This window comes from Elephas maximus, chromosome 11, assembly GCF_024166365.1.
Source record: "Elephas maximus indicus isolate mEleMax1 chromosome 11, mEleMax1 primary haplotype, whole genome shotgun sequence".
In the NCBI taxonomy this organism is placed as follows: domain Eukaryota; kingdom Metazoa; phylum Chordata; class Mammalia; order Proboscidea; family Elephantidae; genus Elephas; species Elephas maximus.
This window is the reverse complement of record NC_064829.1, coordinates 12,155,486-12,182,876: the sequence shown is the minus strand read 5'-3', so window position 1 is coordinate 12,182,876 and position 27,391 is coordinate 12,155,486. Positions and strand designations below refer to the sequence as shown.

The 27,391-nt window shown below is 40.0% G+C and overlaps 1 protein-coding gene across 4 annotated transcripts in view; it reads left to right on the top strand.

Moving 5' to 3' along the window:
• NAPG (NSF attachment protein gamma) overlaps positions 1-27,391 on the top strand; it is a 38,505-nt gene that overhangs the window by 4,335 nt on the left and 6,779 nt on the right. For 2 of the 4 annotated variants that reach the window (XM_049901854.1, XM_049901853.1), the window contains exons 3-8: positions 795-879; positions 4,931-4,948; positions 5,607-5,637; positions 10,139-10,248; positions 10,371-10,437; positions 10,587-10,657. In XM_049901854.1, coding sequence (XP_049757811.1) covers positions 795-879; positions 4,931-4,948; positions 5,607-5,637; positions 10,139-10,248; positions 10,371-10,437; positions 10,587-10,657 — 382 coding nt within the window. Of the gene's footprint in view, positions 1-15; positions 63-794; positions 880-4,930; positions 4,949-5,606; positions 5,638-10,138; positions 10,249-10,370; positions 10,438-10,586; positions 10,658-27,391 lie in introns of all 4 variants that reach the window. The other 2 variants (XM_049901852.1, XM_049901851.1) reach the window with 2 other exon arrangements.

The following is a 27,391-nucleotide window of genomic DNA, read 5'->3' as shown; positions in this document are numbered from 1 at the left end:
AATGTTTTCTCAAAGCAGTATGATTTCTACTTCTGGATCTCCTTATTTCCAAGCAACCCTTGGTAAGTTTTCCCAAATTTCTGAGATCGTAGTTTAGGGCCACTCCTAATTGTTACTGTTCTTATGAAGAAACATGTACAACACTAGCAGCGTACACTTAGCTCTGGACAGTGAAATGCCTGTTTCACAGACACCTACCTATACAGTGTATAAGCGTTGTTTAAAAAAAAAAAAAGTTGTTAATGCATGTGTTTTAAAGATTGTACCAACCAGGAGGGTTTATTATAAATATTTTAATGTATTTTTTGGTTTTCAGTTTTTGAATAACTCAGAAGATGAACTAACTATAACTAACTTTTTAAACCACTGTTTTTATTATTAAATGTAAAACTGATGATGTAAGCTACTATCTTGTGGGAAAGAACCTTCCTGTAATTCAGGAGTATTAGTTTAATGTATACTGTCTGAGTTTCTGTCTAAGCTTTGATTAGACATTGGTGTTGGGAAGGCTTCTTGCTTTTGAGTGGAAGTAACACTGACCTGTTGCCAAGAGTCAACAATTAAAAAAAAAAAGACTCTTTAAAATATTTCTAAATTAATTGGTAGTCCAAAAAGTTGTGTGAAAATTAGTTTAGATAAAAAATAGTGTTCTATAGTTTTATGAAGCTTCATAAGTATTTGGTTGAAATAAGTATATTTTCTAATACTTCACACATGATACACGTTTCAGTAATGATTCATTTGATTTTTTTAATATGGAAATAGAAAGTTTATTTTTTTCTGTTCTGTTTCAGCTGTTGCTTTTAAAAATGCCAAACAATTTGAGCAAGCCAAAGACGCCTGCCTGAGAGAAGCTGTTGCACATGAGAATAACAGGGCGTATCTTTTCCAGCCTTTAAAAAAGAATTAGACAGATGATTTTGACAGAAATTGTTTTTTCTTGTTAAATATTTGCTTACATGTGAAGTACAGTGCTTTTAATTTAGAAAATGATAAGAAAAATTACATAGTTCGAAACTCCAAAGGAACATTTATAGTGGGGTTTGATCATCTGGTCCGCATTGGTTTGTAGAGCTGCTTTTGGGAGTCCAGAGTCACTCATTTATGTTCTCTTTCTGAGTTTGCTTGATGATGATTTTATTTGGGATGAACCCATTGCTGTTGAGTCTATTCCAACTTATAGTGACCCTATAGGACAGAGTAGAACTTCCCTATAGAGTTTCTAAGGAGCACCTGATGGATTCGAGCTGCCAACCTTTTGATTAGCAGCTGTAGCTCTTTACCACTGTGCCATGAAGTAAGTGAAATCCATAGGTGACCACTGAAGGTGAAAATGTAGCACAGGTGTTGGAAATGTATAAATGTATAAACTGCTGTGTAAATTTTATTTAAAACAGTCTTCCATAGGTATTTGAAATAAAACTTACATGTAGTTTAAAACAATAAGTTTTTCTAATATATTTTAAAACTTATTGGCTAAACTGTTAATCTCAATTGCAAATTATAGTTCTAATAATCTTACATTTTGATTATTCTTCAGATTAATCCATAATGGAAATAGTTTAAAATCTATGAGGTGTTTATCAGTGTTTTTATGAAATTATAGTTATGTGTTGCTGTGATGCTGGAAGCTATGCCACCAATATTCAAATACCAGCAGGGCCACCAGTGGACAGGTTTCAGCTGAGCTTCCAGACTAAAACAGACTAGGAAGAAGGACCTGGTGGTCTACTTCTGAAAAAAATTAGCCAGTGAAAACCTTATGAACAGCAGAGGAACGTTGTCTGATACAGTGCTGGAAGATGAGTGCCTTAGGTTGGAAGGCATTCAAAATACAACAGGGGAAGACCTGGCTCCTCAAAGTAGAGTTGACTTTAATGGAGTCAAGCTTTCGAGAACTTCATTTGCTGATGTGGCACGACCCAAAATGAGAAGAAACAGTGGCAGACATCCATTAATAAGCAGGACCTGGAATGTATATGAAGTATGAATCTAGGAAAATTGGAAATTGTCAAAAATGGAAGGCGGATATCCTAGGCATTAGTGAGCTAAGATGGACTGGTATTGGCCATTTTGAATCAAACAATCATATGGTGTACTATGCTGGGAATGACAGCTTGAAGAGTGATGGCGTTGCATTCATCATCAAAAAGAACATTTCAAGATCTATCTTGAAGTACAGTGCTGTCAGTGATAGGATAATATCCATACGCCTACAAGGAAGACCAGTTAATACCACTATTATTCAAATTTACATACCAACCACTAAGGCCAAAGATGAAGAAATAGAAGATTTTTATCAGCTGCTGCAGTCTGAAATTGATCAAACATGCAGTCAGGATGCACTGATAATTACTAGTGATTGGAATGCAAAAGTTAGAAACAAAGAAGAACAACTGGTAGTTGGAAAATATGGCCTTGGTGATGGATGTGATGCCAGAGATAGCATGATTGAATTTTGCAAGACCAGCGACTTCTTCGTTGCAAGTACCTTTTTCACCCAACGTAAGCAGCGACTATACACATGGACCTCGCCAGATGGAATACACAGGAATCAAACCCACTACATCTGGGGAAAGAGATGATAGAAAAGCTCAGTATCATCCGTCAGAACAAGGCCAGGAGCCAACAACGAATCAGAGCATCAGTTACTCATGTACAAGTTCAAGTCGAAACTGAAGAAAATTAGAACAAGTTCACAAGAGCCAAAGTATGTCCTTGAGTATATCCCACCTGAATTTAGAGACCATCTGAAGGATAGATTTGACACGTTGAACACCAGTGACCGAAGACCAGAGAAGTTGTGGAATGACATAAAGGACATCATACACGAAGAAAGCAAGAGGTCATTAAAAAGACAGGAAGGAAAGAAAAGACCTAAATGGATGTCAGAAGAGACTCTGAAACTTGCTCTTGAATGTGACATAGCTAAAGCAAAAAAAAAAAAAGATCAAGTAAAAGAGCTGAACAAAAGGTTTCAAAGGGCAGCTCAAGAAAACGAAGTATTATGATGACACGTGCAAAGACCTGGAGATAGAAAACCAAAGGGGAAGAACACGCTCAGCATTTATCAAACTGAAAGAACTGAAGAAAAAATTCAAGCCCCAAGTTATAATACTGAAGGATTCTCTGGGGAAAATATTAAACGATGCAGGAAGCATCAAAAGCAGATGGAAGGAATACGCAGAGTCAGCATACCAAAAAGAGTTGGTTGATGTTCAGCCATTTCAGGAGGTAGCATGTGATCAGGAAATGATGGCACCGAAGGAAGAAGTCCAAGTTGCACTGAAGGCACTGACGAAAAACAAGGCTCCAGGAATTGATGGAATACCAATTGAGATGTTTTAACAAATAGATGCAGTGCTGGAAGTGCTCACTTGTCTATGCCAAAAAATTGGGAAGAAAGTTCCCTGGCCAACCGACTGGAAGAGAGCCATGTTTATGTCTATTCCCAAGAAAGGTGATCCAAACAAATGCAGAAAGTATCAAACAATATCATTAATATCACATACAAGCAAAATGTTGCTGAAGATCATTCAAAAGTGGCTGCAGCAGTAGATTGACAGGGAATTGCCGGAAATTCAAGCCGGATTTAGAAGAGGAAGTGGATCCAGGGATGCTGTCATTGCTGATGTCAGATGAATCCTGGCTCAAAGCAGAGAATAGCAGAAAGATGTTTACCTGTGTTTTATTGATTATGCTAAGGCATTCGACCGTTTAGATCATAACAAATTATGGATAACATTGCAAAGAATGGGAATTCCAGAACACTTAATTGGGCTCATGAGGAATCTGTACATGGATCAAGAGGCAGTCATTCAAATGGAACAAGAGGATACTGCATGGTTTAAAATCGGAAAAGGCGTTTGGCAGGGTTGTATCCTTCCACCATACTTATTCAATCTGTATACTGAGTATATAATCTGAAAAAATGGACTATATGAAGAAGAATGGGACATCAGGATTGGGGGAAGACTCATTAACAACCTGTGTTATGCAGGTGACACTATCATGCTTGCTGAAAGTGAAGAGGACTTGAAGCACTTACTGATGAAGATCAAAGACCACAGCCTTCAGTATAGATTACACCTCAATGTAAAACAAAAATCCTCACAAATGGACCAATAATACACATCATGATAAACTGAGAAAAGATTGAGGTTGTCAAGGATTTCATTTTACTTGGATGCACAATCAACAGCCATGGAAGCAGCAGTCAAGAAATCAAAAGATGCGTTGCATTGGGCAAATCAGCTGCAAGAGATCTCTTTACAATGTTAAATAGCAAAGATGTCACCTTGAGGTCTAAGGTGTGCCTGACCCAAGCCATGTATTTACAGTTGCCTCATATGTATGCAAAAGCTGGACAATGAATAAGGAAGACTGAAGAAGAGTTGATGACTCTGAATTGTGTTGGAGAAAAATACTAAATATACCATGGACTGCCAAAAGAAAGAACAAATCTGTCTTGGAAGAAGTACAACCAGAATGCTGCATAGAAACAAGGATGGTGAGGCTACATCTTACATACTTTGGACATGTTGTCAGCAGGGACCAGCCCCTGGAGAAGAACGTCATGCTTGGTAGAGTAGAGGGTTAATGAAAAAAAGAAAGACCCTCAATGAGATGGATTGACATAGTGGCAGCAACAGTGGGCTTAAGCATAGCAACAATTGTGGGGATGGTACAGGACCAGGCAGTGTTTCGTTGTGCGTAAGGTTGCCATGAGTAGGAACCGACTCGACGGCACCTAACAATATGTGACATCAACAGGCAGTATATTGTTTTTACTGTGTCTGTTTTTAGGATTTGTCTTTTGGAGCCAACTGGGCAATTACTTAGTTAACTTTGTCTTTTAGAGAGTAGGTCTTTAGAAATTGTTGATTCCTTTTTTTTTTTCCTTAATTTTCACCTTGTGACATCCATTCAGTCTTTTTCATGCTGCCAAGTAAGTAAAAATTCTGCACGTTTGCATGTATTTGCAGATTATATGTTTTGAATGTTGCTGCTTTCTGTAGCTCATTAAGTTTTCCCCAAGTTGTAAATTCATAATTACTGAATTAGTTTGTATTGATTAAAATAGTCATTTCCATTTGGCTTAGTTGTCACTTGAACCGTAGACACAGAGTCACCCCTAGACAAGAGAGGTTTAAATTAAAATTAGTGTAGTGTTTTTGGGATCATTTTGTTTAATAGCCTTTGAAAAATGAAGTAAGCTGAAATCTCTTTTTTCCCCTCTTCCTTGTTAGTTAATAGTGCCTGTAGAAGAGAAGCCAGAACCTTCTTCCAGGTTTTGTAGCGAGTACTTACTTATTTTAAAACTTGGGTTTACATTTGCCTGATAGAAAGTCATTTAACCTTTCTTGACCCTTACTTAATTTTGCATCTGCAAAATAAAACCCTTTTCAACTCAAATGTCTGACGTTCCTAAGGAGTAATTACAAAAAGGAAAAAGAGAAAATTATATTGTGTAATAATCACAAATCTCCAGTAATATGTTGTGCCTGAGCTAATTTTGAGATAACTTCCTGTACAAGTAGTAGGAAATTTCCCCCCTCTTACTTAATAATTGAGATCTAATCCGAGAAATTGTATTCTCTTTGCAGAGCTTATGAGCAAGCTGGCATGATGTTGAAGGTCAGTAGTGTAACTCTGTTGTCCTGTAATGACTGTTCTGTAGGTAAAATGAATGAACTACAAGCCATTAGAGTAAAAGTTAAGTTGAGGGTGAAAAGCTTCCTTGGTATAAGGGAAGAGGTGCTAAGTTATGATTTCCTGTCATAAGTAATGCTTATTGGACCCATAGGGTATATTCTGTGTCTCTTAAGGTAGGGAGTTTTAGAGTGAAATGTAAGAGAATTTAATGGAGGGAGCTGAGAACAGCACTGTAACCAGGGCATCTTAATGTAGTAAATATTCATTACTATCCACGGGTTATAGAAAGAAGAAATTTTTGCTTGTTTTACAAATACCGATGGGGAACAAAAAGAGCCAGAAAACTTAAGTACTTTTGCTAGTTTAACTCTGATTCTTTTTGAGTGTAATATTTTGACTAATATGCCTATGCCACTTTAAATATTTCTGGTTTTTTTTTTTTTTTTTTTTTTAAAAGCAGGTTAGGACTTGATATCCTCTTGTGGTGAGACAGAACATTGGTGACACTGACTCTAAGGGTGTGCCAAATGGCAGTGGAGATAGAAAATGTTCCTTTCTATTCTTACGTTTGTTCTCTAGTACGATAAAAGCTATTTTGAATTATTTATTATGAAGCTTTATTTTAAGAACTTATACTTTAGTCAAGTTTTTGGTTTGTTTTTGATTTCTGTGACTTTTGTAGTGTTTATTTTTTTAAGTGAATGCATGCTCATTGTAGAGCATTTAGAAAATACTGGGAAGATTAAAAAAGTGATTAGCTATTATGGCGCAGTGGCTAAGTGCTGCTACTGCTAACCTCTATGGCCTAGTGGTTAAGTGCTGCAACTGCTAACCTCTAAAAAGTGATTAGCTATTATGGCCTAGTGGTTAAGTGCTAACCTCTAAAAAAAAGTGATTAGCTATTATGGCCTAGTGGTTAAGTGCTAACCTCTAAAAAGTGATTAGCCATTATGGTGTAGTGGTTAAGTGCTGCGACTGCTAACCAAACAGTTGGCAGTTCAAATCCACCAAGCGCTCCTTGGAAACTCTATGGGGCAGTTCTCCTCTGCCCTGTAGGGTCACTATGAATCGGAATGGACTCGGTGGCGACGGGTTTGATTTTGGTTTGGTTATTAACATGTCTATTTTTTCCTTCTAGTCTTTCTATATGTGTATATTTTCTTATACAAAACTGAGGTTATACTCGATGCACAGTTTTGTATCTTGCTGTTTACATTTTATCATGTAAATTTTCTTACATGATTTTGAAAAATAATTTCATAGCATATCTAAAGAGCTTTAAGAATTTTCATAGCCTTTAACCCAGAATTCCAATTCTGTGGATCTATCTTAAAGAAATAGAGAGAGCAGGGATTTATGCATAAGGATGTTTATTGCTGCATTGTTTATGAGAAAAAAAATGTCACTTGTCTAAATAAGTTCTTAATAATAGGAAAATGTTTAGATTATGGCACTCCCTTGTAATAAACGGTTGTATAGTCAGGGAAATAAAGCTTTTCTGACTAAATACGTGTCTGAGTTTATATTTGGTTATGCAACGCAGTTTGTCGGCAGCATTTCCTTAACAGCTGGAATTTCTGTTGTAGCCACAGAAGCCAGGGGTCTGCCCTGGACTTCTGTCTCTGAGTTTCCCTTGAGAACTGGCAAGTTTCCAAGTGGCTGTCATAGTCTCAGTGTACCTGGCGCCTATCGTTAGGATATGCTCTTTTCATACCAAGTACTAGAGCGCTATAATCCTCACACACTAAGCTAGCCAGTTTATGTTCTAAGGGCTGGCTTAAGACTTGAGTCTTCATAAGGAGATGTTATTTTTCAAGCTCTTTTCCGTTGTTCAAGAATCTGTTTAATTTGAGGTTTGAAAAGCACCACTTTGAAGGAAGGGAAAATAAACTTAATGGATGGGACACAGACTAAGGAAAATGCTTTCTGGCATGGTCTCGTATTTAAATTTCATGCCTTTATACAGTCCTGGGCACCACTGTAGAGTTTCAGTTACATGGTCCAAAATTAATTCTGTGGCTAAAATTTCCGATTGGTCATACAAACCTTCACATTCATACTCCACAGAGACTTGGGGAGTGACAGTTTGTAGGTAGAAGCTTGAGGAACTCTGTTGGATCGTTGGATTAATTTCTGGTTCTGTCATTTTACGACTGGCATGATTTCATATCCTCTTTGCCCCAGAGGAGTGATAAGGCCACCGAGGCGCCCAAGGCACTGAAAATAGGCATGTTTTTGCTTCGTCATTCGGCCATGCTGGAGGAGCATGGTGAATGGTGTAACTCTCAAGTAGGCAGCCTGTCGTCTTTATGGAGAGGTATCAGCCTGGTGGTTGTGCCTTTGTTACTCATAATCACACTTGATGCAAGGATATTTTGAAAATATTTAACTTATGTGATGCTTCTTTCATACTGCCTTCTAATGTAGTTATTGCTATGTATGTCTTACTAAAAAAAAAAAAGTTTTACTCTAGTAGTATGTCTTACTACTAGAGTAAAACTTCGGAAGGATAGTACCCTGTGTTACGTTTCCTTCTATCCCCCAGATACTTTGTATGTTGTAGATGTTCTGTTTGTATTTGTTGAATTAATGGATAGGCGAATTGGGGGAAGAAGTACTCTGCAAAAGCCAGAAGCAAGCCTCAGGACTAAAGTGGATGAAGTAGATTTTGTTTGGCTTGCTTCCTCTTCCTTCTCATATACTCTAGACTGTTTCTTTCCATTGACCTTTGGTTTCTATATATATAAAAATATTTTCTTCATTGTGACTTGAAACGATAACTGATATCATTCCCTTTGAGTAAATGATCCAACATTTATTTCATATAGTATCTTCTACTCTGTTTTATAGGACAGGCTAGAACTGCCCCATAGGATTTCCAAGGAGTGGCTGCTGGATTCAAACTATCAACCATTTTTGGTTAGCAGCCCAGCTCTTAACCCCTGTGCCACCAGGACTTCTAGTCACTATAGTTAACTAATGAAAGTTACCATATATTTTAACCTTGGTAGAATGAGGCCAGCAGTTTTGTTAGGATAGCGTATGAATTTGTCAACTTGGTGAGGGATTTAATGGGCATATTTAAAAATGATCTGTGAGGTGTCATTGTAGAGCCTAATTTAAGGTATAACTATCTTTTAAATGATTAAAACCTTTTTAAAAATATTTAGTTTGCAGATGTTAGATATTAGGACCACAAGATGCTGCGACCTGTAGTTTAACAGTAAGAGATAAAATTTATTCTGTTCATGGCGCAGAAGAGGGTTGAGACTCAGGTGAAGTCAGGCTCAGGGGAGTAACTGAAAGGAGTGAGGCAGGCCGGGGCGTGGGAGGCAGTATGGCTGGGGAGGAACACAGCCAGCTCCAGAAGGCAGGGTGCCTTGGCTGGAGGAGACAGCTGCTGCTCAGCCCAGCCCATTCTTGCTATATGGGAATGCAAGTCTACTGCTATCATAGCTTGTAGTATTTTTCCAAGGGAGCCGTAAAGCAAATTTTGTGAAGGTGTCTGATTTTAAAGTACTGTTTGGTTCCAGCAGAATGTACTTGGAAATGAGGTACAGCCCTTGGGCTACCAGTTTGCAGTCATTGGCATAGGCTTTGTATGGATTAGTGGGAGTTCTGATGGTGCAGTGATTAAGCACCTGGCTGCTAACTGGAAGGTGAGTTGTTTAAAGCCACCAGCCGCTCCACAGGAGAAAGATGTGGCAGCCTGCTTCTGGAAAAACTACAGCTTTGGAAACCCTATGGAGCAGTTCTTCTCTGTCCTCCAGGGTCACTATCAGTCAGAATCTACTTGACAGCATTGGGTTTGTATATATTAGGGACTTGGTAAATGTTTAAAGAATTTCAGGTGCTTAAAAAACAGTAAAGGGCAAGGTTATCTGTGGGGATTTTTTGCTGTTTTTATATAGTTTTCCTGAAACAGAAGTAATGATGAAATGTGTAGAAGTTAACTGATACTTTTTTGGTTTGGTTAAATGAAGCTTGATTGGCAGAGTGATGCTGTGAAGGTATCTAATTTTAAATATGTTTATTGTTTTGTAATATTCTTGCCTTCTTTATAGGAGACCCGGGTTTGATCCTGGCCAGTCAGTGCACATCATGGGTAGCCACCACCCATCTGTCAGTGGTGGCTTGCATGTTGCTGTAATGCTGAACAGATTTCAGCAGAGCTTCCAGACTTAAGACAGACTAGGAAGAAAGCCCTGGCAATCTACTTCCAGAATTCAGCCATTGAGAGCCCTGAGTATGGGTCCCACTGGTCCAGTCCACAGTTGATCATAGGGATGGCGCAGGACAGTGTTTTGTTCTGTCCTGCCTGGGGTCGCCATGAGTCGGGGGCCTATTCAATGACAACTAACAACACCAGCAACAAAAAAATCTTTGAGTCACTTACTTTCATGAATTAAGGATAAAATAATTGAATTTCAGATTATTTATATTTCTTAAGTTTTCTGATTCATGCTGTACTCTCTGCCAAAAGGAGATGCAGAAACTACCAGAGGCTGTTCAGTTGATTGAGAAAGCTAGCATGATGTACCTGGAAAACGGCACCCCAGACACAGCAGCCATGGCATTGGAGCGAGCAGGAAAGTGAGTGTATACGACTGTTGTTACAACCACAGCAAATGGAGGTCATTGTTATTTTTGTTTTAATAAAATGCTTTGAAACATAATTTCTGTTTCACGTATGAGTCATATATTTTCTAATTCAGGCTTATAGAAAATGTGGATCCAGAAAAGGCTGTACAGTTATATCAACAGACAGCTAATGTGTTTGAAGTAAGTTTGAATTTTATTTTCTTTCTTCAAGTACCTAGAATGTTTGTGAAATTTATAATATATAGTAAAACAGAAAAGTGTTGACTATTTTTTAAATCTTTTTTGGGCTCACAATGCAGCCAATACTCCCTTTCCTTTGATTCTTTCAGAACGAGGAACGCTTACGACAGGCAGTTGAATTACTAGGAAAAGCCTCCAGATTGCTAGTACGAGGACGCAGGTAAGTTGTCTAAAATTGTATTCATGTGTCCATTTATACTTTGAATCCTCATTGAGAACTGTGAAGTAATTTTAGAGAAAGTTTGTTAAATCTTTTTGGTGTAAGCCATAAACAGAACAGGCTACCCAGTAGAAAAACTGACTTCTGCTAGTAAACCAAAACCAAACCAGACCTGTTACCATCAGGTCGTTTCCGACTCATGGCAAACCTGTGTGTTAAAGAGGAGGACTAGATTGGCTGTAATCTTTGTGTGTGTGCGTGTGTGTGTGTGGTTATTTTATTTTTACTGTGCTTTAACAAAGTTTACAAATCAAGTCAGTCTCTCATACAAAAATTTATATGGACCTTCCTATGTACTCCTAGTTGCTCTCCCACTAACGAGATAGCACACTACTCTCTACCCTGTATTCCCCCTGTCCATCCAACCACCTTCTGTCCCCCTCTGCCTTCTCATTTCCCCTCCAGACAGGAGCTGCCCACATAGTCTCATGTCTCTACCTGAGCCAAGAAACTCACTCCTTACCAGTATCATTTTCTCTCTTATAGTCCAGTCCAATCCCTATATGGAGAATTGGCTTTGGAATGGTTCCTGTCTTGGGCTAACAGAAGGTCTGGGGACCATGACCTCCAGGGTCCTTCTAGTCTCAGTCAGACCATTAACTCTGGACTTTTTAGGAGAATTTGAGGTCTCCATCGCACTGTTCTCCTGCTCCATAAGGGATCCTCTGTTGTGTTCCCTGTCAGAGCAGTCATCAGTTGTAGCCAGGCACCATCTAGTTCTTCTGGTCTCAGGCTGACGTAGTCTCTGATTTATGTGGTCCTTTCTGTCTCTTGGGCTCATAATTACCTTGTGTATTTGGTGTTCTTCATTCTTCTTTGGTCCAGGTGGGTTGAGACCAATTGATGCATCTTAGATGGCTGCTTGCTAGCGTTGAAGACCCCAGACACCACTCTCCAACATGGGATGCAGAATGTTATCTTTATAGATTTTATTATGCCAGTTGATTTAGGTGTCCCCTGAAACCATGGTTCCCAGACGCCTGCCCCTGCTACTCTGGCCTTCGAAGCATCCAGGTTATTCTGGAAACTTCTTTGCTTTTGGTTTAGTCCAGTTGTGCCGACCTTTCCTGTATTGTGTGTTGTCTTTCCCTTCACGTAAAGTAGTTCTTATCTACTATCTAGTTAGTGAATTCTCCTCTCCCTCCCTCTCTTCCTCACCTCGTAACCATCAAAGAATATTTTTTTCTGTGTTTAAACTCTTTCTTGAGTTCTTATAATAGTGGTCTCATACAATATTTGTCCTTTTGCAACTAATCTCACTCAGCATAATGCCTTCCATATTTCCTCCATGTTATGAAATGTTTCACAGATTTATCATTTTTCTTTATTGATGTGTATTATTCCATTGTGTGAATATACTATAATTTATTTATCCATTCATCCATCGAGGGGCATCTTGGTTGTTTCCATCTTTTTGCTATTGTAAACTGTGCTGCAGTAAACATGGGTGTGCATATATCTATTTGTGTGAAGGCTCTTGTTTCTCTGGGATATATTTTAAGGAGTGGGAGGGATTGCTGGATCATATGGTAGCTCTATTTCTACCTTTTTAAGGAAGCCCCAGATCGATTTCCAAAGTGGTTGTACTATTTTACATTCCCACCAGCAGTGTGTAAGTGTTCCAGTCTCTCTACAGCCTCTCCAACAGTTATTATTTTGTGTTTTTTGGATTAATGCCAGCCTTGTTGGAGTGAGATGAAATCTCATTGTAGTTTTGATTTGCATTTCTTTTTTTTAATGGCTAAGGATCGTGAGCATTTCCACATGTATCTGTTAGCTACCTGAATGTCTTCTTTAGTGAAGTGTCTGTTCATATTCTTTGCCCATTTTTTAATTGGGTTATTTGTCTTTTTGTTGTTGAGTTTTTGCAGTATCATGTAGATTTCAGAGATCAGATGCTGATCGGAAATGTCATAGCTAAAAACTTTTTCCCAGTCTGTAGGTAGTCATTTTACTCTTTTGGTGAAGTCTTTGGATGAGCATAGGTGTTTGATTTTTAGGAGCTCCCAGTTATCTAGTTTCTTTTCTGCATTGTTAGTAATGTTTTGTATACTGTTCATGCCATGTATTAGGGCTTCTAGTGTTGTGCCCATTTTTTCTTCCATGATCTTTATCATTTTAGATTTTATATTTAGGTCTTTGATCCATTTTGAGTTAGTTTTCATGCATGGTGTGAGGTATGGGTCTTGTTTCATTTTTTTGCAGATAGATATCCAGTTATGCCAGCACCATTTGTTAAAGAGACTTGTCTTTTCCCCATTTAACTGACTTTGGGCCTTTGTCAATACCAGCTGCTCATATGTGGATGGGCTTATGTCTGGATTCTCAATTCTGTTCCAATGGTCTATGTATCTGTTGTTGTACCAGCACCAGGCTGTTTTGACTACTGTGGCGGTATAATATCTTCTAAAATCGGGTAGAGTGAGGCCTCCCGCTTTGTTCTGTTTTTTCAGTAATGCTTTACTTATCCAGGGCCTCTTTCCCTTCCATAAGAAGTTGGTGATTTGTTTCTCTATCTCATTAAAAAACGTCACTGGAATCTGTGAAACATTTCATAACATGGAGGAACCTGGAAGGCATTATGCTGAGCGAAATTAGTCAGAGGTAAAAGGACAAATACTGTATAAGACCACTATGATAAGATCTTGAGAAATAGTATAAACTGAGAAGAACACATACTTTTGTGGTTACGAGGGGGGCAGGGAGGGAGGGTGGGATAGGGTTTTTTACTGATTAATTAGTAGATAAGAACTGCTTTAGGTGAATGGAAGGACAATACTCGATACATGGAAGGTCAGCTCAACTGGACTGGACCAAAAGCAAAGAAGTTTCCGGGATAAACTGAATGCTTCAAAGGTCAGCGGAGCAAGGGCAGGGGTTTGGGGACCATGGTTTAAGGGGACTTCTAAGTCAATTGGCAAAATAATTCTATTATGAAAACATTCTGCATCCCGCTTTGAAATGTGGCGTCTGGGGTCTTAAACGCTAACAAGCGGCCATCTAAGATGCATCAATTGGTCTCAACCCACCTGGATCAAAGGAGAACGAAGAACACCAAGGTCACAAGATAACTAAGAGCCCAAGAGACAGAAAGGGCCACATGAACCAGAGACCTACATCATCCTGAGACCAGAAGAATTAGTTGGTGCCTGGCCACAACTGATTACTGCCCTGACAGGGAGCACAACAGAGAACCCCTGAGGGAGCAGGAGATCAGTGGGATGCGGACCCCAAATTCCCACAAAAAGACCATACTTAATGGTCTGACTGAGACTAGAGGAATCCGGCGGTCATGGTCCCCAAACCTTCTGTTGGCCCAGGACAGGAACCATTCCCGAAGACAACTCATCAGACATGAAAGGGACTGGACAGTGGGTAGGAGAGAGATGCTGATGAAGAGTGAGCTATTTATATCAGGTGGACACTTGAGACTGTGTTAGCATCTCCTGTCTGGAGAGGGGATGGGAGGATAGAGAGAGTTGGAAGCTGGCAAAATTGTCACGAAAGGAGAGACTGGAAGGGCTGACTCATTAGGGGGAGAGCAAGTGAGAGTATGGAGTAAGGTGTATATATGTGACACTCTGCCTTGATTTGTAAACGTTCACTTGAAGCTCAATAAAAGTTAATGAAAAAAAAAAAGTCACTGGAATTTGGATCAGAATTGCATTGTATCTATAGATCATTTTTGGTAGAACAGACATTTTTACAATGTTGAGTTTTGGCTGTAATCTTTATGGTAACAGATTGCCACACCTTTCTTCCTTGGTGATCTGGGTAGGTTTGAACTGCCAACCTTTAGGTTAGTTGAGCGTAAACCACTTGTGCCATGTGCCACCCAGGCACATTTAATTAAATATTAAAAGATACCTGCTGTTCTGCTGTAGTCTAATGTTAAAATTTATTGTTCATTGTGCTGCTAGCAGTAAAAACTTGACTCAGCAGCATGAGAGCGGTTTTCTTAGTTTTCTTGATCTGTCATTTGATTAGATTATGATGTCTGTCTCTTGAGAATCATATAAACCCAAAACCAAACCCACTGCCGTCGAGTCGATTCCGACTCATAGCAACCCTGTAGGACAGAGTAGAACTGCCCCGTAGAGTTTCCAAGGAGTGCCTGGCGGATTCAAACTGCTCACCTCTTGGTTAGCAGCCATAGCACTTAACCACTACGCCACCAGGGTTTCCTGAGAATCATATATAGGGGCATAAATGACCTAGTATGCTAAATGCTCACCTGTGAAAATTGGGCAGGATCTTAACAGCCAAATAGTGTCATTAAGTAGGGCATTTAATTTGTTATTATTTAAACTTAAGTCCTAAGGTACCAATAGCTGGATCCAGAAAGGTAGAGTCCTATTAGATTTTTTTTTTAAACTTCACCTCAATTTAAGCTTAATGAACAATTTCAGTAATAAAGTTCTGTTTGCCAAGATCTCACTTAATCATATTTTAATATAAACACTTTTTGGAGACTCTAAGTTTGAAAGTAGGTATCTTGATTGAAACTTGCCAATAGCTGTCCAGTGAGAGAAGAGACACAGGTATGTTTTGCCAATGAATCAAAAACAAATGACTGAAGAAGAATCTGTTGATTGCTTTCTGAGACTGAATTAATTGTTTTCTTCGTGGAGACTACTGTTGTTGTGTGCCGTCGAGTCGATTCCAACGCATAGCCTATTCAGACAGGTTTAGCATAGCGTCAGAATAAATGAATCTATAATGAATAACTATTAAACATTCTCATTTAGATACACTACTTTGTAGGACCTTCTTTCATGGATTATTTTTTATTTATTTATTTTTTGGGTCTAAATAGAGTAACAATTTTTTGTGTGTTCAAGACTTCTTTATTAAAGCATGTGACAAAATTTAATTTATAAATCAGCCTTAGGCGACTACCTTTATTCATCTTAGTAATCACGGCTTCCCAGAAATCAAAAGGACTGAAATGCTAACTCATGCGATTCCTAGATTGTGAATGGTGGTCTAAAAAGTTTAGTCTCCGAGAGTGTTTCTCAGGGAAAACAAAACTGATAATGGTGATGGCTCCCAGGCTGTTGCAAAATTGCTGAACTCTAAGGTCTTACCTGGATTCTGACTCATATGAGCAGAGGCCCTGCAGTATAGAATAATGGCTTTTACTTTCCTCTACAGAGCAGATAGGAGGCAAGTTTTGGCATACTTTTTCCTCCTTTTCTTATTCCCACTTCCTAGCGGCCCTCTCCCACGGTTCCCAATGCTTATAGAGTCCTGGGCCCTTACTGTAGGACCCCACTCATGGTATTGGAGTTCGAAGGCAGAAGGTAAGAACAGCCCTGAATGGAAGTCTGCTGTGTTTCAGCCACACTAAAGTACTCCTGCTTTTCATACCTTTTTTCTTGGCGTCTCAAACAATAGATTGCCTAAAACTGTGTTTTTCATAGGGGAAGTAGCAAAGGGGAGAGGAGGGCGGCCCAAGTCTGCTCACGGAGAACTGGAGAGCTTTCTCCAACTACATATATATGTTCCTCTGAGAGCTCCATTGGGGTGGTGGCCAACATCATTCTAAAACAGTTACCAGTTGGTTTTGACATGTGTAATGAGAACTGTGATTTTTAAGACAAGACCTGCGGTTTCTTCCAACTGTCAGTGGAGCAGAAAGCACTGAATGGAATGAGCACCAGAGTGAGACTGTTGCATGAGTGTGTTTTAAAGTTGGATATTTATAAATCTGGGCAACTAATGTGGTCTTTTATTTTGTGAATTTGTTTTAATGCCTTTTTTTTCTTAGTAAATTACATTTTAAAATTATAAAATTTTATAGAGTATTTGAACAAAATTAATTTTATGGGAATATACTTTATGAATTATATAACTGTAAAAACTGATTTAAATTTATTCAGGAGTATGTAGAAATGGATATATTTTGAAAAGTATCACTGCATACTTATAGTATGAAGGAATTTAAAGTTTTGGCTGCTAACGAAAAGATCGGCAGTTCAAATCCACTGGCCACTCTTTGGAAACCCTATGGGGCAGTTCTGCTCTGTCTTACAGGGTCACTATGAGTCGGAATTGACTTGTCGGCAACTGGTTTGGTTTGTTGGGGTTTTTTTTGGCACAGCATTTGTAACAGGAATTTCAGTAGTGCAGGGTAAGGAAAAACTTGAAAAGTTTATACTAATGGAAAGATTGTGATAAAATTTATGTAATATTTGAGTATCTTGAATATGTATTTAGATTACAATCTGATGGGAGGCTATTAAATGCCTAAAAGAACTCAAAACAGGTGGTAATTTTATGCTTTACACAAATAACATCTACAAAAAAAAAATTTTTTTTATGGAACATGGCATGAAAATTTAAATTTCATGCTTGTTATATTAAGTTAATACATTTATGTTTTACATTAATGTAAGACTAAGATTTAATCCTTAGTTATAGTTTAAGTTATAAATTAGCAAAATTAAATGATATACTTGGTATATTTATATTGTTGTTAGGTGCTGTTGAATTGGTTTTCAACTCATAGTGACCGCATGTGACAGTAAAACAGCCCCATAGTGTTTTCTAGGGTGTAATCTTTACAGGAGCATATCACCAGCTCTTGTTCCTGTGGAGCGGCTGGGTAGGTTTGAACTGCAAACCTTCTAGTTAGCAGCTGAGCACTTAATCGTTGCACCACCAGGACTTTTTATATTTATATTTTTATTTATATTAGTCTCTTGCTTTTCCTTCATTTCTGGAGAACCGTAATTCAGAAATGATTCAGAATTTTATTTAGGAAGCCTCTAAAAAACCAAAACCAACCAGTTGCCATCAAGTTGATTCTGACTCATAGTGACCATATAGGACAGAATAGAACTGCCCCGTAGGGTTTCCAAGGATTGGCTGGTGGATTTGAACTGCCAACCTTTTGGTTAGCAGCTGAGCTCTTAACCACTGTGTCACCACGGCTGCCTCTTGGAGGACCTTAAAGTTAATACTGGACCAGTGCTTGTTCACTCTTAGAAAAGGCCTTTTCAACAAGCTGGTTGTGACTTACAGGTAAGATTTACATCCCTGTTCCTTCTAGGGAAGACTTGAAGCAAATGAGTAGGTTGGGTACCCTGTGGTTAACTCTCATTGAACGCTAATCCAGAGCTCTGCAGTGTTTCCAACAAGGAGGAGAATCCTACTCCATAACCAATCCTGTGCCCCAACTTAAGACTCACTTAGCAATGAAAAGTGCTTCCTCCCTGCAGATTGGTTGAGACTTCTTTAGATTCTAAATGTAAGGAGGACTCTGTGTGTGTGTGTATATGTGCTTTTCTTCTTTTTTGGTGAGGGGTGTACTAATTGAAGATAATCATTAAGTTTCTGTCTTCTGTAAGTGTGTCCTGTTCATTGTAAATCCATCAATAACTGAGGTGAAAAATATAGAAACAGGCTTATGAGTAATAATAATAAGATTAGTTGGGAATATGGTGAAAGGCTGAAATGTTTTATAAAGAGTTGAAAATATATTTTGAAGTTCAGGAGATAGTTGGGGCCAGAGGAAGAGTTCGCATCATTCTGAGGAAAGTGTCACTTGAAAGCTGGGAATGAAATGAGGTCCTTTCATATGCACGTAATTTCTGTGGAGCTTATATTTTATTTTATTTGGGTCTAATTCTTTTTTGAAATACAGGGAGATAAAAAGAATTTATCCTCTTTTCAAGTAAAACCAGATACATTTTATTTTGTTATGACAATGTAGAAATTACCTGATGGGGAAATTGAAGTTATCTCTGTTTCATTATAACAAGTAACAAATCATTCCTGGAAACATTTGAAAAAGGTAGCTTTATATGCCGGTGCCATGGACTTTTAGCAAAATTAATCAGTTTTTTTTGACACCCAAAACTAGAAATACCAAATCCGTTGCTGTCAAGTTGATTCCAGCTCATGGCCCTGTGTGTTAAAGAGTAGAACTGCTCCATGGGGTCTTCTTGGCTGTAATCTTCACAGGAGCAGATCGCCAAACCCACCCATATAAACGTACAGTACTTCTCCTGGATGACATTTTGCTCGTTCACTATTAGCACATGGAAATGCTATTTTTTATGTCAAGGAAATAGACAACGTGTGTGAAGAATGTAGCTTTTACAATTAAATATATAAAAAAGCTTAAAATAGTGAGATTCCTATTAGAATGATATAACCTGGACATTATGTTCAGAGAATATTCTGATTTAATTTATAGTACAGGCTCTGTGGTAAGCTCATGGTTGCAGTTATAAATGTAGTCCCCACAGTATTAGTTTGCTATTTTTGCATAACTAATTACCACAAAACTAGCAGCTTAAAACCCATTTATTATCTAACAGTTTCTGTAGATCAGGAGTCCAGGCACAACATAGCTGAGTTCTCTGTTCAGGGTCACATAATATTAAAATCAAGGTATCAGATGGGGCCGCCATCTCATCTGAGGTTCAGGGTCCTCTTCTTACCTCACTGGTGTTGGCAGAATTCATTTCCTTATAAGTGGTTGACTGAGGTCCTTGTTTTCTTGCTAGCTGTTGTCCAAGGACCACTCTAAGCTCCTAAAGGTCTCCTGCAGTTCCTTGTCCTGTGGCTCCCATAGGCACTTGACAGCATGGTAGTTTGCTTCTTTTTTGAGGTCACCAGTAGCATGTCTCTGTAACTTTCCATTTCTCTAGCTGCAGGAAGGGCCCAGTCCCTTTTAGGTATTCTCCTGATTAGACCAGGCCCATCCAGATAACCTCCTTTTTGATTAGCTCAGAGTCAGCTGATTGGTGTCCTAATCATTAGAGTGATAGCCCATCATATTCAGAGGTTGTACCCACACTCAAGGGGAGATTATACAGGGAGTGTATATGAGTATATAGGAGGGGGTGGGAATCTTGGGGACTATCTTAGAATTTTGCTGCTATACTGTGATGGTTGAGGTTGTGTGTCAGCTGGCTGGGCTATGATTCTTAGTGGCTTGGCAGTTATATAATTGTGTACTTGGGCAATTACGTAATGATGTACTTCAGCAGTTAACGTAATGTTGTAATTTGGTAGTTATGTGATGATATAGAGATCCTCTATGATGTGATCAGACAATGAGTTGTAAGGGGAGTTTCCCTCTTTGCGCATGAGCTAGCAGCCTGTCATCTGACCTATCGATCTTGGGTTCACCAACCCCTGCAGTTACGTGAGTCAGGAGAAGCCTCCAGTCTGACACCTGACCATGGACTTGGAACTTGCCAGCCTCTACAACGTGAACCATTTCCTTGGAACAAATCTCTCTATGTATACACACTTCACCGGTTTTACTTCTCTAGAAAATCCAGCCTAAGATGTTTGGTACCGAGAGTGGTTCTAGAGAAACAGAAGCATAAGAATGAGTTTTCTAAATTGGTTCTCAAGTCTGACTAGTCTTAAAGGTGCTGAGGACTCAGCCTCGAGTAATGAAGAAGGCACTGCTAATCCATGGTGTGAGGTGGTGTCATGGATTGAATTGTGTCCCCCAGAAATGTGTGTCAACTTGGTTAGGGCATGATTCCCAGTATTGTGTGGTTGTCCTCCATTTTGTGATTGTACTTTTATGTTAAAGAGGATTAGGGTGGAATTGTAACACCCTTACTGGGTCACATCCCTGATCCAATGTAAAGGGAGTTTCCCTGGGGTGTGGCCTGCACCACCTTTTATCTCTCAAGAGATAAAAAGGAAAGGGAGGTGAGCAGAGAGGACCTCATACCACCAAGAAAGCAGTGCCAGGAGCAGAGTGCGTCCTTTGGACCCAGGGTCCTTGTATGCAGAAAGTCCTAGTCTGAGGGAAGATTGATGAGAAGGCCGACAGAGAGAGAAAGCCTTCCCCTGGAGCTGACACACTGAATTTGGACCTTTAGCCTACTTTACTGTGAAGAAGTATATTTCCCTTTATTAAAGCCATCCGCTTGTGGTATTTCTGTTATAAGCAGCACTAGATGACTAAGACACGTGATGATATTAATATGTAAAATATTACCACAGTAGATCAAGTATTGGTGAGAAGTGAGGCTCTTGATGATCACATGTTTGGTACTTTTCTACAATTTTGTCGGAATGAGAAGTATAGGGAAGCTGATTGCTTGGTCCTACTTGTGCTAGGCAAAGTGGTGAAAGAAAGAGGTGAGCTCAGGGCTTCAGAGTTAGAGCTCAAGCGCCGTATAAAAGACCTCAAAGTTGTCACTTGTGCCCTACAAGCAAGCTTTATTTCTTGTGGTAACACAACTGGTATTGTCGAAAGCCAGTTCCAGAATTTTACCGTAAGAGTGGCAGAATTACAACACCAACCAAATTGCCAACGTAGAACGCGTCTGAAGTTAAAATAAGGCCATTCATTGCAAAGAAATGGGACCCAGAATCCTGGGATGGGAACATATAGGCAGATAATCAGGAAGCTGGGGACATTGAACCCCTAAATTCCGCTAAATCACTCCTGCCAACAGAACCAGCCTCTTTCTCCCATCCGAAGATATTACTCCATCTTTGTCTGGTAAGCCACACTCCAAAATAAAACCATTAGCTCTTCCACCCCCATCTGATGAGATTAACCCAGCTGTGTCTGAAGAGTCTTTGTCTGAGTTGTCACCAGATCGGAGTCTGAGTCATTGCCTGGGGCATTGCCTGGGGTAGATGCCTTACAACCCACTGCTGAATGTTCCCATGACCTATCCCCACCACTCATTTTTGCTTGTAGACCTATAACTAGACTTATGTCCCCGTGAGCCCCAAAAGGCGAAGTATAGAGTATGACCCAGGAGGAGGTACACTACACTCCAAAAGAGTTTTCTAGTATGTACACACAGAAATCTGGGGAATATGTGTGGGAGTGGCTATTAAAGATACGGGTTAATGGTACAAGAAAAAGAAAGTTGGATCAGCCAGAATTTATTGATATGAGCTCATTAAGCACAGATCATTCAGCGTCTCAGCTAGAGAGGTAAGAAAAGGTTATTTTTATTTGGTTGGTTGATTTGGTTGGTTCAGTGAAGCATGGATTATGCAGTGGCCTACACTGAATCAAGTTGAAATATCAGACCTGTCTTGATATACGGTAGAAGAAGGTGTCCAAACACTTAGGGAAATTGGCATGTTAGAGTGGATTTATCAGGTTAGACCCAAAGACACATGGAGTACCCAGAGGACACACCTTTAACACCACGGTGAGGAACAAGTTTGTGAAGGGAGCCCCAACATCCTTGAAGATATTTTGATTGCTATTTTGTGTAAGTCAGATTTGACAGTGGAAACTGCCCTAACTGAATTAAGACACGTAATTACAATGTGGCTAATTGGACCCCGTGGTGGTAAGGGCCAAGTGGCAGCACTCAATTGACAAAGACAAGGTGGGCGTGGTTACCATAATGGACAGCAAAATCAGAGCACTAATCAGAATAATCTGACTCAGATTGACTTATGGTGTTTGTTATTTAGTCATGTTGTCCCTAGGAGTGAAATAGATGGAAAATCTGCTAAATGTTTACTTGATCTGTGTCACTATGTGTCGGAATGGACTAATGGCAAAGGTTTTTTTTTTTTTTTTTTTCTTTAGGGATATAAGCTGGAGAATTCTAGGTCAAGTGAACAGCAGTCTAACTTGAATTGCCAGAATAGACACGGCCCCTCCATTCCCAGACTTTAGCGAGTTTACAAACCCACAACCCCTTGAATGAAGGGGAGACCGGGTATTCTTGAGGAAGAAACCCACTACACTGTCGAAAATTTATACTGTTATTTTTTTCCCAGTCTTTGCCAAAGGAGTCTGCAGCCTTTTACAAGAGTGGCAGTTCATTGGGGTAGAGGAAATAAATAGACTTTTCAGGCATTCCTGGATACTGGCTCTGAACAGACAATAATTCCAGGAGACCCAAAAAGTCACTGTGGCCCACCAGTCAGAATGGGGGGCATACGGAGGTCAGGTTATTAATAGAGTCTTAGCCTAGGTTTGTCTCACAGTGGTTCCAGTGGGGTCCCCGAACCCATCCTGTAGTGATTTCACCAGTTTGAAAATGCATAATTGGAACAGATACACTCAGCAACTAGCAGAACATGCACATTGGATCCCTTACAGGTGAAGTAAGGGCTGTTAAGGTAGGAAAAGTTAAGGGGAAGCCATTAGAACTGCCCCTACCTGGGAAAATAGTAAACTAAAAGCAGTATTACATTTCTGGAGGGATTGCAGAGATTACTGCCACCATCAAGGACTTTAAAGATGCAGGATTGGTAGTTGCCACCATATCCCCATTCAGCTCACCTATTTGGCCTGTGCAAAAAACAAATGGATCTTAAAAAATGACTGTGGATTATCGTAAATTTAACCAGGTGGTGACTCCAGTTGCAGCTGCTGTTTCAGATATGGTTTCATAGCTTGAGCAAATTTATACATCTCCTGGTACCTGGTATGCAGCTGTTGATCTGGCTGATGCCTTTTCTTCATATGTGTTTCAAAGGATCAACAGAAGCAGTTTGCCTTTAGCTGTCAAGGACAGAAATGTACCTTCACTGTCCTACATCAGGGGTATATCAGGTCTCCAGCCTTCTGTCAGATCTTAGTCTGCGGGAACCTTGATCACCTTTCCCTTCCACAAGGCGTCACATTGGTCTGTTATATTGATGACGTTATGCTGGTTGGACCTAGTAAGGAAGAAGGGTCAGTGACTCTGGACTTACTGATTAAACATTTGCGTGCTAACCTAAAAGAAAAAAACCAAACCTATTACCGTTGAGTCAATTCCGACTCATGGTGACCCTATGGCACAGAGTAGAACTAGTTGCCCCATAAGGTTTCCAAGGAGCAGCTCGTAGATTTGAACTGCTGACCTCTTGGTTAGCAGCCATAGTGCTTAACCACTATACCACCAGGGTTTCCAGTTGGGCCTTAGTAGGGACTAAATGCTTAATCATGGGCCACCAAGTCACCATGCAGCATAAACTGCCCATGAACTGGGTGTTATCTGACCCACAGAGCCATAAAGTCAGACATGCACAGCAGCACTCCATCATTAAATGGAAGTGGTATATACGAGATTGGGCCCAAGCAGGACCTGAAGCCACCAGTAAGTTGCATGAGGAGGTGGCCCAAATGCCCATGGTCTCCATTCCTGTCACATTACCTCAACTCTCGTCGTCTGCACATGGAGGTCCTTATGTGATCAGTTGACTGAGGAAGAGAAAACTCGTGCCTCATTTACAGATGGTTCTGTGCAATATGCAGGCACCACTTGAAAGTCAGCAGTGGCAGCACTACAGGTGCTTTCTGCAGCCTCCCTCAAGGACTGTGATGAAGGCAAATCCTCCCAATGAGCAGAACTTTGAGGAGTGCACCTGGATGTTTGCTTTACTTACAAGGTGTCATGGATTGAATTATGTCCCCCCCAAAGTATGTCAACTTGGTTAGGCAGTGATTCCAAGTATTCTGTGGTCGTCCTCCATTTTGTGATTGTAATTTTATGTTAAAGAGGATTCGGGTGGGATTGTAACACCCTTACCAGGTTACATCCCTGATCCAATGTAAAGGGAGTTTCCCTTGGGTGTGGCCTGCACCATCTTTTATCTCTCAAGAGATAAAAGGAAAGGGAAGCAAGCAGAGTTGGAGACCTCATACAACCACGAAAGCAGTGCCAGGAGCAGAGCGAGTCCTTTGGACCTGGGTCCCTGTGCCTGCGAAGCTCCTCAACCATGGGAAGATTGAGAACAAGGACCTTCCTTCAGAGCTGACAGAGAAAGCCTTCCCCAGGAGCTGACACCTTGATTTTGGACTTTTAGCCTACTTTACTGTGAGGAAATAAACCTCTCTTTATTAAAGCCATCCACTCGTGGTGTTTCTCTTATAGCAGCACTAGATTACTAAGACAATTAGAAGTAGGTAGATACACAATTGTCTAGTGATTCATGGACTGTGACCAGTGGTTTGGCTGGATGGTCAGGGACATGGAACCAGTGTGGTTGGGAAATTGATGACAAGGTGATAGGGAGAAGAGGTGTGAGATAGGCCTCCCTTAATGGGCTAAAGAAGTGAAGTTATTGGTGTCTTATGTGAATGCTCACCACAGGGTAATGTTGGCCGAGCAGAATTTTAACAAGTGGATAGGATGACATGGTTTGTGGAAACCCGTCATCCTCTTTCTCCATCCACTCCCATCATTGCCCAATGGACTCTTGAGCAAAGGGGCCATGGTGGTAGGGATGAAGGTTATGCATGGGCTCAGCAACATGGACTTCCATTTACAAAGGCAGACTTGACTATAGCCACTACTGACTGCCCAGTCTGCCAGTAGCAGAGACCAACACTGAGGCCTGAAATGGCACCATTCCTAGAGGTGATCAGCCAGCAATCTGGTGACAAGTTGATTACATTGGACCGCTTCCATCATGGAAAGAACAGCCTTTCTTTCTTAATGGAATAGGCACTCTGGATACGAATTTGCCTTCTCTGCACTTAATGCTTCTGCCAAAACTACCATCCATGCACTCACAGAATGTCTTATCCACCATCATGATACCACACACAGCATTGCCTCAGATCAAGGGACTCACTTCACACCAAATGAACTGTGTCAGTGGGCCCATGCTTATGGAATTCACTATTGTTAGCATGTTCCCCATCATCCTGAAGCAGCTGACTTGATAGAATGATGGAATAGCCTCCTAAAGACACAATTACAGTGCCTCTTAGGTGGCGGTACTTCGCAGTGTTGGAGCGATGTTCTACAGGAGACTGTATGTGCTCTAAACCAGTATCCAGTGTATGGTGCTGTTTCTCCCATAGCCAGGATTCATGGTTCCAGGAACTAAGGAGCAGAAATGGGAGTGGTACCACTCATTATTATCTGTAGTGACCTACTCACAAAATGTTTGCTTCCTGTCCCTGCCACGCTATTCCAAAGGGAGGAATGCACCGTCCTGGTGACACAACACGAATTCTATTGAACCAGAAGTTAAGAATGCCACCCAGCCAGTTTGCCTATGAATCAACAGGCAAAGAAGAGAGTTACCATATTGGCTGGTGTGATTGATCCTGACTACCAAGAGGAAATTGGATTGGTGTTGCATATGGAGGCGAGGAAGATTATGTTTGAAATACAGAAGATCATTTTGTGTGTCTCTTAGTACTACCATGTCCTGTGATTAAAGTCAGTGGAAAACTACGAGTCCAACTTGACTACTAATGGCCCAGACCCTTCAGGAGTGATGGTTTGGGTCACCCCCAGCAGGCAAAGAACCATGACCAGCTGTGGTACTTGCTTTGCAGGAAAAGGGAACATGAAATGGGTGGAGGAAGAAGGTAGTTCTAAATACCAGTTATGGCCATGTGACCAGTTGCAGTAATAAGGACTATAATTACTATAAGTATTTTTTTCTCATATGCATGCATCAAATATTTTTGTTTTCTTCACTTGTAAAATATGTAAATGGTACTAATGCATTTTTTGGTTATATACATGTTAGTTGTATCATTTTAGGTGCAAGTATGACTGTGTAAATGTCTTCAGAGATTGTGTATGGTTTAAGGAGATGTGTACAGGTGCCAAGTTGAGAAGGGGTGGACTGTGAGGGTTAACGTTGTGTCTTAACTTGGCTGGGCCATGATTCTCAGTGGTTTGGCAGTTATGTAATGATGTAGATTGAAAGTTATGTATTTTGGCGGTTATGTAATGATTAGTCATTCTCCATGTTGTGATCTCATGTGATCAGCCAATTTGTTGTAATGAGAGTTTTCCCCGGGTTGTGGCCTGCATCCAGTATATATGGACATCCTGGCAAAGCTCACTCACTTGCTCTGGATCCTGCATCTGGCTGATCATCATCTGACTTCTGGTTCTTGACATTTGAGCTAGGGACCTGTGTTATTACCTGCTGGTCTTGGGTTTGTCAGCCCTTGAAGTTGTGTGAGCCAGGAGAAGCCTCCAGCCTGACAGCTGACCCATGGACTTGGGACTTGCCAGTCTCTACAACTGTGTTAGCTGTTTCCTTGAGATAAATTTATGTATATGTATGTGTAAGTACTTCACTGGTTTTGCTTCTCTAGCAAACCCAGTCTAAGACACATACCAATTTAGAAGCTGACTTTTTTCCAGAAAATTATTGAGTTGATCTTTGGAAATTCAGAATGCATTTCTATAATGAACAGTATTTTATGAAGCACTGGGTTGCCTTGGCAGCCCACAGAAATTCAGTTTAAATTACAGTGTAACAATATTACTATAAATCAAACCACTGTATATTTGTATATATGCACTTAAAAAATATTAATATACAAAAAACAGAGCATATAATACAACATTTTTGTATTTTTAATTTGGGTTACAGTAATACACCTCTCACCTCTGTATCCCTAACAGTGCAGACTCCTTGCCCTTTTCAACTTTTGAGTTGTGTGAACTTTGCAACATCAAGACACTGGAGTTACTAACGATAGCCTCTGACTCTTCATTGGGATGAAAGAAATGGGTGAAGACTGCAAAATTCATCCAGTCAGGAGTTAGATGCTAGTAAGGGAGCCCTGGAATTAAGAAAATAATAGAATTTAACAAGGAGATGAAAATCTGGTTATAGTATGATGGAATTAGGACCACAGAGCTAAGAAAGGATTAGGGTTTTGGTGGGTTTCAGGGAAAATTTTTGGTGCTGCTTTTCCTCTTCATTCTCTCATCTGGGTATAATAGAAGAAGAAAATGTGTG